Consider the following 13,331-nt stretch of genomic DNA (forward strand, 5'->3'; position numbering starts at 1 on the left):
AAAATAGTATAATAAAGTAAAAAAAAAAATAGTAATAATAAATGCATGTCTTTGTCCACTTATTTAACCAGTGTTGTCCAAAGTAGTCCATAAAGGAGAAAATGTGTACAGTCAAACAGTAATAGTAATTTCATCCAAAAACAAGATCTGCAAGGCAGGAACAAGTTCCAGATATAAATCTGTTCTGTTAATCTGGAATGATACCGTCATCAACCAGTAACTTCTGGTTGATGACGGTATCACTGAGCAGACGAAGGATTTAGTTGCGGAGAGCCTTGATAAAGGATGAGTCAGAAAAGTGCATCATTTGTTAAAACCTTTGCGTGTTCTTGAAAACCACAACAATTTTGTATATGGCGTTATCAGGACGACAGACGAGGCAACAGGCATTATTATTATTTATGATGTGCTTTCAGTTTGATTTCTTGAATTAACATTGAGGTTGAAAGTCTTCCTGCGATTAAAAGCAGCATTTCAGAAGGTTTGAAGGGCCTGGAAATTATTGATAGATGTGACTATCTCCTCACATCTAGGAGACAAGTTTGGAACTGTTGCCTCAAGAGCCAATCTTAGGTCCTCGTAATTGGAGGATTCAAAAAGGACACGAGAAGAGTGTTCAGGTAGCCCACATCAACAGGAGACTGTATTAGAAAGTCTGAATTTGTAAAGTTTTGCGTTAAGAGAACCATCTCCAGTTAGTATGTAGGAGGCAAACAATGAGGGTGAAAACCATTTTCTGGTGGATGATGAAAATAGTGTAGTTACGTCAGGAACGAATTTTTTGGTAATGACTCTTTTTCTGTAGAATTCCATCTATTCTGCAAATGTTGAGTAATAAATTCCAGCATCGGGTTCGTTCAGTTTTGGGATCAGCTTGAGGGTTAACAATGTTCCCTGAAATTCTGTAGAAATGCCTCTGCGGGTTTTGCAAAGACCACTAAACACAACATGCAGGTCAAGTGGTATAGTGCAATCAAGAGTCTCTAGAGCTGGAAATTGATACTGTTCCGTAAACGTGAAGTAGGCCAAGGAGAAAACAACGTTGAATAGTGGATAAATTAGTTTGTACAGTTTTGAGTGCAGTATGTCTAAACCAAAGACTGGTAGCATAGGTTGTAATTGGGATTATGGCAGCATTATAAAAGAGATGTAGGGTTTTGGTGTTCAATCCCCAGTCTTGTCTGGTAATTCGGAGTAGCATTGCCGTAAAATTCTTAACTTTGACGGACAGGTGTTGAATATGTGCAGTTAAGGAAAAGCGGTCGTCGATGATGACTACTAGAAATTTGGTGCTTCGGACAAGTGGAAGTGATTTCTTGTCAAGTTTTACAACTGATGGTCTGCCATAGTCCAATTTTTGTTTAAAAACCATAATCTTCGATTTGGTTGGGGATAATTTCAATTTGTTCTAGGACCAAGACGATAGTTCAAGGAGTACAGTACTTTATTGGCATAGAGTTCTAAATCAGATCTTGAGGTTCCATTCACAAAAACGACAAGGTCATCTGAATATGCAGGTTGTTGCATATTTTGAAATTCGTCCTAAGCAGCCAATCATCAAGAAGTAAGTTCCCAATCAAGGGACCCAAAATTGATCCTTGGGGGAAACCACGGGAGACAGATTTGTGAATCTTCATGCTTTTAGTGATGAAGGTGACAGTGCGATCAGCAAAGTAGTTTCCAACAAGTTTATAAAGCTGAAGGGAGCAATGATTGGAACGAAGTCTACTGAGGGCGCTCTCCTACCATAAGGTATAAATAAATTTTCTGTTTATACTCCAGGACGACCAAACGGTCAGAGGAGTTCATAAGATAGACAGAACACAAGAAACAGCACCGTATTTAGCAGTCACAGGTTTGAACATCGGTCACTCAAGGCACGAATGACCGGTGTACTTATTGCACCCGCGCGCCTGGCCAAGGCGCCTCCGTAGCCAGGTGGGAAGGAGCAGCAGTGCGTAGCACACGCTTCTTGATTAAACCGGGGTTCGAGCCCGTCACCACCAAATACGGAGGATGCGGAAAGGTCAGGGAATGATCCGCATATCCCCGGAGCAATATGGCCTTAGTTGCTAGTGCTCCTAAAAACCAAATAACAAACAAACAACAAACAGCGCTTGGCCACTCGGCTATGGCGGGCAAAGTGCCCTCAAAGTCAATAAAGATCGTCATAACGTACTTGGAAGTGGAGCTTTCAATAAGGTGGTGAAGTTCTAATAAACCGCCTTTGCATCCAAGCCCTTGCCCAAAACCGTATTGAAGAGAGGATGTGGAGCTTGTAGCTCCCTGCAGTGTGGTTATTTTATTAGCGATTACGTGATAGGTAAAAACAGTTTTGGATTTTTAGAATTATAACTAAAAGTACTCCCAGTAAAAACACCATGAACTCTGACGTGTGTTTCTTAGCTTACGCCGAAGATTTTAAATTTTATAGGGTGGTGAGCAAATTAACTCACTTTCAGCCATTACAAGAATCTTTAGATATTTTTGATTCTTGGGCTCTTAATAATAACTTTTCCGTCAACATTTCTGAATACTGATTGACATCCGTTTGCGTTCCCCACACCCGCTTTTCGAAATAGGACTATTCTCTCAGTCGCATTATTTTTGCTAGAGCTCTTAGCTCTTTTAGGCTCTTATAAAAAGACCTTGGAGTACTCTTCACATATAACGGCAGTTTCTCTGCACATATCACCGATAGAGATTTTCATATGTTAGGCCTATTTGAAAAAACACTATCTCTTTGGGCACTTTCTTCCTTTACAGAAACTTGTTCATGGCATTATTGCTACCTATACTTGATTATGCTGCCATTTTTTGGTCTCCTAATTTCAAACGTATCACAGTTTTAATTGAAAAATCCAACGCGAGGCTATCAAGCAAATGCTCAGACTAGATGGAGAGATTCGCTTTGATAAAGATGGTTATGAAGAATACTAAATAGGTACCGCTTAGACTTCCTTTTTCAAAAAATAACCGTTGGCCTTCTTTTTTCATATAAACTCCTTAATAACAAGGTATTCTTCTACGATCTCATTTTATTCTTAAATTTTCGTGTCCCTTGCCAAAATACCAGAAAAAAAAAAAACTATTATTCCATTTACAGTTTCACACAGATTTTGGTCGCTCAGTCTCCCCCCCCCCCCTTTAAAAAAACAGTTACAACCAATATTAGATTCTTATATTGGTTGTAACTATTTAATTAATTAATATTTATCTTCTTAAATGATTGTAATTTATTCTCCACTTTATTCTCAACTTTTATATTCACCTATTTTTTATGTATTGTGGTTACTTATATTTTTTATTTATTACTGTTTTATTCGTATACTTGTGCATTGTGTATTTGACTGTTTTTTATTTTTAAGTACATTTAGTATTACTTTTATTTTGATATTTCTACATTTGATATTTTTTAACACTTTACAGTACTCTGGTTAACTTCATTATTTGTTTTTCTACTTATCTTCACGCATTGTCATTGGAAATCTTCCTATATTATTTGAAATAAAAAAATACATATTTTATACCAATGTACAAATATTAGATATTGCTATACAGGCGTTCCAGGTTACCAGGAATCAGGTCGAGTCTCATTTCTCGGTTGCTTGGAGACAAAGGTGTCACAAAATTTAAACTTCAGACTTTAGGATTGAAAGATGTAACTTCGATACTAAAGGAATATGGAATCCATTTGCCACCTCCGCCTACAGAAAAAATTGCTTACAATATCTCTGCGAAGTACAGATACATTGATGGCTCTTGCAATAATATACAGAACCCATGTTGGGGAAAAACAAACGTTGCCTACCTCCGTTGGCTATCTCCCCACTACCAAAATGGTGAGTTTTATTTAAAGAGATTATTGGTTTGTGATTCTGAATAGAAATGCTTTGTATTATAGATCAGAAACAGTTGTAACGGCATGTGTTACAGTTTTAACGCATGCTTTTTTGTTCCCTATAGTAAAGCATTTCAAATCGGCTGTCAAATAATCTAGGGTAAATTTTTTTCTTCTTTAGTAGATACTGTATTTCTTATTCAGAATTATCCAATTAAAATGCGACCCCATTTGCAAATACAGTAAATTAAAAAAAAAAAAAAAAAAAAACGAGTACAGGATTTAATTAACTTAAAGAATATGCTGAAGTATCCACGCTGCCCGTGCAGACATAATATTCACTCTTTTTAGTGTGAGTTCTTAAGAAAATGTTCATTCTTAACGCGAACTAACCAGAATCTATAAAAAGAATATTCGGGGAGAAAAAATAAATATCCAAGAAAATATGTTCGTGTTTTTTTTTTTTTTTCTCTCAACTTAAACACTCGAAACTGAAAACAAAATATTTAATCAAATACCCAACAAGGTATAGTGGATAGTGGACATATCCACTATCCCTGAAAAACTGATTTGAAAAGGAATTTCCATAATGATATTTTCAAAAATATTTCGCACAATAATTCACTTTTTCTAATGTTAAACGTGGGCATACGAATGGAATATTTTCTTATCCATTTTCGGGGATGGAGGAATAATTTTGAGATTATGGGAAACATGAAGTTGTTTCTCACCAGAAAAAATCTTCCGTGGTGATTGAAATATCTAACACATTTGACCGAAGTTATAGCCCATGGAAAGTCGGAAGGGCCCACACCTTAATAGATTTTATTAATCTGTAAATTCCAGTTTAAAGTGATCTTATGAATTCTAATACTTTCCGATTTGTTGGCACAAGGTTTATTCCTGTATAATTCCGTGGTGTAGCCAAATAGAATGTTGGCAGGCTTCAAATTTTGGCTGCATAGTTTACTAATAACATTTTCCTTCTGAGATGTAATAGTGGCACATAAAGAATAAATAAATAAATTTCTCTTTGTACTCCGGGAAGCCACATAGGGTCAAAGGTACAAGAGCAGAATACTAGAATATTACTGTATTGAGCGATCACATGGACTCGAACTATGGTCAGCTCGAATGCGTGTACTACTGTACCTCGGTAATAACTTTGGTTGCTTCAGGCTTTGAACTTCTGCACACACTTTCAGCTGGATAAATTTTAAAGACTCCCAAAGCAATCTGAAGACGTTGTGCTGGATAGGTTCAAGCAACACTAGTGCACTCTTCCTATTAGAGTCGTAGGACCGAACGCCATAGACTAGAATGCTATCAGGGATTCATAGAGATCAATAAAGGTAGCGCGGCTAATACCACAGTTATTGCTTGAAGAATGTTCATAGGTTGCAGACAGTTGATACAGATTTGGTTTGCACACGTGCTTATGAAGTTGTTTTTTTTTTTTTTATGTATAAAGAAACTATATGCTGTTATTTAAAAAAAAAGTGCACTTATGGTGAGCGGAGGTTTTTGAAACGCATTTAGGAAGGTCACTCCGAAATTAATCTGGCATGCTTTCTGTCTTTGTATGATTTTTCCTCCCTTTTTTTGGAATACTCAATGAAATCGACTTATGCTGCTATTCTGGCATTCTCTGTGCCTTGTTTTTCAGCGGCGCCGTGGTTGCCGACATCTGAAATAAACCCAGATTTACTATTCTTGCCCGTCATAAATCGTGGAACAACCCACATCTGCATTTTAAACGTTTTTTTTTTTTTTCGTTTTTTTTAATAAAAAAATCTGCTACAGTTTTCAGCATGAACATACCATCCTCTCACGGCAGGTATGTTTGTCGAGTTACAAATATTGTCCTGTTTTTATTGCTTCTAACCCCCCCCTAATTTACATATTTTTATTACAAAGTTAATCTTCTTTTAGTACTCCCCTATTCCTTTGTTATGCTCACTTACTAAGGATTTCTACAGAATCTTTTATTTGTAATATTCAATTATCAACTCCACTATAACGAAGCATAGAAGCAAAACTCTCACCAAGTTCTACTGACCTGCTCCTTAAAATAACCTATATTATAAACAGAGAAACCTTACGCTACTAGTTTGGGTTAGGCGCCTCCGTAGCCAGGTGGGCTGGAGTAGCAGTGCGTAGCACACGCTTCTTGATTAGACCGGGGTTCGAGCCCGTGACCACCAAATACGGAGGATGCGGAAAGGTCAGGGAATGACCACCGCACATCCCCGGAGCAATATGGCCTTAGTTGATAATGCTCCTAAAAAACCAAATAACAACAACAGCTACTAGCTTAGACATAAATCACATGCCTTTAGTGATATTCACGCGTATGGGTATCAGCAGTTGTGCCAAATCAGAGCTTTTGGGACTGTCAGGATGCCTTATCATTTGGGTGAACTGCTTATCATTGTGCCTTCGTTTGCAGGTGAATTTCTTGTACCAATAGTTGTGGCTGTTATCTATCCCTGCAATTCACCACTTCTGGGAGTTACTATCAACTGTTATACCCCTTCCTCCCAAATCTCCCATTCTATCATCCGTCCTTGTTTTCCTGCATTCAAAGCATATCCAGGGGAGGCAGGCATTATGGCTAAACGTCAATGGTCTACAGGTTGCCCATGAGCAACTCCTCGAGTGCATTCTGCTTGGGGGGAGGAGTCTATTGCCTTCTCCCCTTGTCCAGTTTTCGTGTAGAAGGTTCTGCTTTTCATCAAATGTCCTGTTGTCTGTATTTACTGAGTGCCTAAAAACGGCAAAATCTCTTGCTGAGTGCCAGAAGTTTCTGATTGAGAGTGTTAAGGTATTCTTCGATTCTCTGATTGGTCTCATGTGTGCTGTGGTTGTTGTTCTTGAGGATGGTCCTCACTTTTCTGAACAGCTTCTTACTTCTGTTATCTCATCGGTACTGGGTCACTTGGCCTATCTTCAGTTACATCTTCTATAATTCTCTTGATATGATTATCAGCAGTGATTATTCGTGCATTAAGAATTTACAGATAAAGGAAACACTAGTTGACAGTGATCACAGTGTACTAATGTGGGATTTAGGGTAAAGGGAAGGGTTTGTGCTTTCGTAAAGATAACTACAGTGGTCTCAGAGATTTTTTTAAATTCTATACAGTGGGACCAACTGATAATGTTACCAACAGCAAATTCTAACTGGGAGGCATTCAAGGAATTAATCTTGGAAGCTACTAGGCTTTTCATGCCAACTAAGATATACTGTTCTAGGTTTAGGTAGAAATGGATGTCAGATGAACTAATGAGACTCGTGCCATAGAAAAAAAAGATGGATGGGATGCATATAAATTATCAGGCGACACAGAAGCCTATGGTATTCCTTTATTATACCCACTTACTAAGGATTTCTACAGAATCTTTTGTAATATTCAATTATCAACTCCATTATAACGAAGCATAGAAGTAAAACTCTCACAAAGTTCTACTAACCTGCTCCTTAAAATAACTTATATTATAAACAGAGGAAGCCTCACGCTACTAGCTTGTACATAAATCACATGACTTTAGTGATATTCATGCGTATGGGTATCAGCAATTGTGCCAAATATGGAAATGCGTTTGCTACTTCGGGTATTCACCGGACAGGGCCGGTTACAGATTGAGAGAGAGAGATGGGGGGACATTGTGATCATTCCTTTTCCATCACGTGCCATCCAATCTTGGTAAAACACATCCCACCATTCCCAGCACGCTCCATTCAATGCCTCCTGTGGTCTTCCGTCAAAAGGATATCAGAAGGATTTTGATGAATCTGGATGCTAAGAAAGCTCCAGGTCCTGATGGAATTTCTCCACTTGTTCTCAAAACCTGTGCTCCTGAACTTACTCCTATTCTTTGCCGCCTTTTTTCACTTCCTTATTCCAAAGGTGTTATTCCTTCTGCTTGGAAATTTGCTCATATCCAGCCAGTTCCTAAAAAGGGTTACAAATCCCTCCCATCCAATTATCGTCCCATTGCAATTACTTCTACTATTTCTAAAGTAATGGAGAAATCAATTAACCGTCAACTCTTAAACTACCTAGAAACCTTCCGTCTGATCAACGATCGCCAGTATGGATTCCGTCAGTGTCGATCCACTGGTGATATTCTGGCTTATGTTACCCATTTATGGACTAATTCAATGGCAAGGTTCGGTGAAACACAAGTAGTTACTCTTGACATCTCAAAAGCTTTTGATCGTGTTTGGCATAAAGATCTGCTAAACAAGCTTCCATCTTATGGTTTGCCAACTGTTTTTAGTAATTGGTTATCCAGTTTTCTCTCTGATCGCTCACTGAGGGTGATGGTAGATGGCTCTCTGTCTTCTAACTTCTCCACTAATGCCAGTGTCCCCCAAGGTTCAGTTCTTTCCCCCCACTCTTTTCCTCTTGTATATTAATGACCTTCTTCCATTGACTGGAAATCCTATCCGTAGTTTTGCCGATGATAGCACGTTGCATCCCACTTTCCATTTTGAGAAACCTTGTCCTGCTCAATCAGCTTCAACTTCTCGAAAATCTGCTACCAATTCCTTAAATGCCGATCTTCAGGCAATTCTCCAGTGGGGCAAAGACAACTTAGTTGATTTCAACCTTTCTAAAACTCAGTCTTTTCTTTTATCTTGCAAAAAGGATTCTTCTGCTCCTATGCTTATCTTTGGTGACACTCCGATTTCTAGGCAAAATGATATATCTCTTTTGGGGATTACCCTGACTTCTAATCTCTGTTGGCACAAGCACATTACAAATATTGCTTCCTCTGCATCTAAAAAACTTGGTTTTCTCTTTCTCTCTCGGTGTTACTTTTCTTCCAAACAGCTGCTCACTCTGTATAAATCGCAAATCCGCCCTGCCATGGAATATTGTTCCTACATCTGGGGTGGTGCCCCCAAAACTTCTCTCAGGCTTCTTGATTCCATTCAGAAGAAGGCAGTTAGGTTAATTAATGATTCATCTCTAACAGTCTCTCCACTCGCTTTCTCATAGACGTACTGTTTCTGCTGTATGCCACTTCTACAGATACTTCCATGGGAACTGTTCTGCTGAATTGACTTCTATAATTCCCGCTCTCAGTTTCAAAACAGTCCGAACACGTGCCGCCACCAGCCAACATCCATTTACTGTCCAACTTCAAACCCACAGAACCAACTTTTCATTTTCCTCATTTATTCATTCAACTGCCATTTTCTGAAACAACCTTCCTTCATACGTATTTCCTGAAAATTACAATCTACAGAAGTTCAAGTCCAATGTCAACAAATATCTTCTTTCGTCTTCTCAACCTCCAACCCAAGCACGTTACTAAGTACTATAGGTTCTAATACCTCTCGTGTTTGAGGTTCACATAAAAAAAAAAAAAACAAGTATTCTGATAACTTAATAGATATTGCTAATGAATTGATATTTCCAATAACGCGCTTTCAATGTAAAGCAATGACAATGGCTACTTATGTGAAAATACTATAATATGGGCTCAAACGAGTGACCACTTATAACTAATTATTATGTTGACTTATTCTCGTAAATGTTGCATATGTTATATTAGAATGCTCATGTCTTTAATCTTTTTAATCTTCTTGGATGGAAGGTGTGATGTATGTTTGTTTATTGATCTGTTATATTAAATGTTTGTTTGAAATAATTGTCTCTCTGCTAACACTCCATTTACACCAGAGGGAAAAAACCAATTGTAGAATCAAGAAAGTTTTTGTGGCGTCAGAGATTTTAAGCTAATTTGCATAACTGAAGTTTCTAATGTAACACAACGCTAATCCAGATCGCGATATTTTATTGGTGGGATGATCTCCCACCCCTTTTAAAATATTCAGGATATATGACATTATTGTCCTATTTTACCACTAGACGGATATATTAAGCTAGAGGAATGTTCAGAACTTAAGTGCCGATAGTGAAAAATATTAGGAGCACCTGAACTCCTTATCTTCATTTAGCATCACAAAGGCGTCCAGAGAACCCTCCAACAGTGGACACGTGACAAAGCCCCAGTAACAGTGGCACTATTCATCCCCCCCTAACAATATACTAGCATCACCCATCCGAACAACAACAAAAAAATTCTGGACCAGGTACATAATGTGTCCTGCCACTAGCATATTTAACGTGATTTACCTTTAAGTCATCGGCACGCGTTAAAAACGTTTTAATTTTCAGATATTAATAAAATTCATGGATAATAATATAACAATGTTTTTATTTTATTAATAATCAATTACTGAAAATATTCGTCTGTGATGACTAAAGTATGATATATAATTTTTACAGTGAAGAGATTTCAGTTCACGACTAAATACACCATCTATAGTTGTTCCATTACGTGTAGTATTTATCGAAAGATCTGATGACATGTCCAAGTTGTAGAATTATTATTTTTTTTTATTATTATCCGTTTATTTCCATAAGGAAACCACCCCGGGACGGCAAAGTGCCAGGAGGGTGCTAAGTACATATCAGGGTACGAGATACTACGTGCAGTGGGTTACATATACTGAACACGTAGTCTCGTCCCGAAATATTATATACACATTTTATGTTTAATATATATAGTATTTACACATTGATGATTCTGTACATACATTATACAACTGATATATTTACAATTCACTAATAATTCCATCTATAAATAACATATTAACATAACTGTTACAGAAGGTATATTTTTACAGTCAACAAATTATTATTGTTCTTAAAGCAGAAAGTTTCTCTTTTACTCTAAATTCTTTGGTACTTTGCAGCCGATTCATATTTCGGTAAGTCTGTACGAATCCTGGAAGATCTCTTTCCGGTATGTTGCATCCTCACACAGTTTTTCGGCATCTATGTGTAGTGAGTTAAATATTTTCGCTGCATTTGATGGGAAGAATCTTTGCAGGCTACTAAGATTGTTCAGGACTGAACGCAGTGGATTATTTACTTCTCCGCAACGTCTAGCAGTGGCACGCGGTTTGACTAGAATATTATCCAGGACTGGGGCATCCACTCTGCCTGTGAGCATTTGTGCGAGAGTGTGTATGTTCCTGTTAATTGTCCGCTGCATCCAGGGTGTGATGTTAAGGTTTGAGTAGAGAATGGCCCTTGAGATAGTAAAAGGGTGGCCAGCAACTCTGTTAAGCCATCGCAAGAACCAGTACTCGATCCCAAGGACGGACTTATAATGTGAATCTGGAGCTGAAGACCAGATTTGCGAGGCATACATTGCAATTGGCAGGACACACATTAAAATGTACTTGGTCGCTAGCTGAGGATCCCTAATTCCTACCAGTTCCTGTCTGGTAGCCCATAAAGCGGCGAATATTTTTGTCTTCATATGGGCGAAGTGTTGAGCAAAGGTGAGTCTGTCATCCCACTTAAGACCCAGGTCCAGGTGAGAGTGCACTTTTACCACATTAGACCCGTTCACAGAGATCGAGATGTCATTTTTATTCTGCTTGCAAGTTATGGTCATTTGGGCAGACTTCTGCGCATTAATACGGAGCCCGATGCAATCCAGGTAGCTCTCAAATTCTCTGATTGTGCTATTTGCCATCTGACAAATACCTTCTGCTGATTCATGGTCTTTGGAAGTGATGAAGAATTTTACATCGTCAGCATATGTTATAAAATTGTAGTACCGTGCAAGAAACGGCTCCAGGGCGGCCGCGAAGAGAGTAGCCGAAAGAACTCCCCCTTGTGGCACTCCTCGCGAGATGGTAAAGCAAGATTGTAGCTTTTGGTGCTTAACAATAAGTTTTCTATGTTCTAGCAGGCTGGTTATTATAGTTAACAAATTTCCTCTTACATTAAAATAATTCTTTAAAATCGCAATGAGCGCTGGAATTGAGACGTTGTCGTAGGCTGCGGAGATATCCAAAAAAATAATATCGATTTGCTTTTTCTCATTTAGTGCTTTCTGCACGCGAAAAAGGGTTTCCAGTAAGTTTGTTATTGTTGATCTACCCGAAATGACTGAGTGCAAATGTGGTGGTCTATGGCTGAAGCAGTGTTGATTGATGGTGGGAAGCAGTGCTTTTTCGAATACCTTCTGTAGGGTGCAACTGACAGAAATTGGTCTGTAATCCTTAGCCAATTTTGGGTGTTTAATCTTTGGTATTGGGGTTACAATGTAATTTTTCCAGGCTTGCGGGAAAGCTCCTGACCTAATGATTTCCTGATAGATGTGCAGTAATAGATCTATTATAAATGGGCTACTTATTTTAAGGATGAACATTGGAAATTTGTCTGGTCCAACAGTGGCCTTATTGGGCAGATCGTTGATTGCTTTCATTACGCTCTCTTTGGTGATTTGTATTTCACTCAAAGGAGGTCTTGTTGGTTCCTCTATTGCCCAATGGTTTCGCTTGGTTAAATCTTTCAGGAATTCAAAAATTTTGTTACCATTATCAGTGTTCTCAATTTGATTCAGTCCATGCAGGTTACTAAAAGTGTTATTAGCCCATTCCTTGAAAATGCATTCGGTCATATTCTCTGTGCTATTTCTATTGCTAGTAATTCTTTTTGCTCTTTTTAGTTTATTATGAACAACACTGCAGTGTGCCTGTCGTTTTGCTTTCATGAAATGTGCTCTTTCTTTCTTATAACGAATGTGATCGAAAGGATGACCCGTTCTTTGCCATTATCTATACAGTTTTTGCTTCCTGAGGAAACTTGCTTTCAGTTGTGGGTTAAACCATTCTTTTGTTCTCTCAGATATTTTGATTTCTTTTGCTGCTCCTTCCAATACTGTTTGGTATAGCTTTTTAGTGATCATTTCTAAAGCTTCGTCTACTGGCTTTTCTTGCAGGTCATTCCAGTTGTAACTAGTCAGGTGACTGAGAATGACCTCTGCATTAATATACTTCACGGAGAAAAGATACTTCCTTTGCTTTTCCCAGTTCGTGTGGTTACCCTGCATGTATTTGTGTATCTTCAGTGCTGCTTCTATTTCAATGGGATTGTGGTCCGACTTAAATTTTATGCAGTTTTGCGCTAGCCTTATGTCTAAGGAACTATGATACAACAGGTCAAGTTGCTGCATTCCCCTTGTCACTGGTGTCGGAAGCTGCGTTAAGTGCAATGCACCCAATGTCGCATCCAGCTCTTTCTTGGCCTCCCTGTGTTTCGGAAGAGGCAAATTAAAATCTCCCGCTATTATTGTGTCGACTGATGGCTTTAGATTTGCAGCAAGCCAAGCATAGAGTTCGTTTCTTGTCTCCTTTGTGTGCTCAGGTGGGAGGTATATGATGCATAACTGTATTTTCACGTGCTCTTTTGAAAAGGTAACGCAAATCCCTTCAAAATTATTTGAATTGGTTTTTCATAAATGTGCAGAACTCATTTCCAGCTCAGAGTTTGAATGTAATTTTTTTCTTTACAATTAATCTGAAAACGCCAAGTGACTTGAAACCAGATGCGCTTTCGAATTAACGCATTTCCCAGTTTCCGAAAGTTATTTGTATCTTAAAACCTTAATA

At 38.2% G+C, this 13,331-nt stretch overlaps 1 protein-coding gene across 1 annotated transcript in view; it reads left to right on the forward strand.

Annotated features, from left to right (window-relative positions):
* Positions 1-13,331, forward strand: part of LOC150085895 (immunomodulatory peroxidase-like) — a 312,395-nt gene that overhangs the window by 42,059 nt on the left and 257,005 nt on the right. Inside the window, exon 4 of the mRNA XM_090374732.1 lies at positions 3,562-3,842. Within this exon, the coding sequence (XP_090230858.1) occupies positions 3,562-3,842 (281 nt within the window). The remainder of the gene's footprint in view (positions 1-3,561; positions 3,843-13,331) is intronic.

The sequence above is a fragment of the Mastigoproctus giganteus genome, chromosome 5 (assembly GCF_048544385.1).
Source record: "Mastigoproctus giganteus isolate SK-2022 chromosome 5, ASM4854438v1, whole genome shotgun sequence".
NCBI lineage: Eukaryota > Metazoa > Arthropoda > Arachnida > Uropygi > Thelyphonidae > Mastigoproctus > Mastigoproctus giganteus.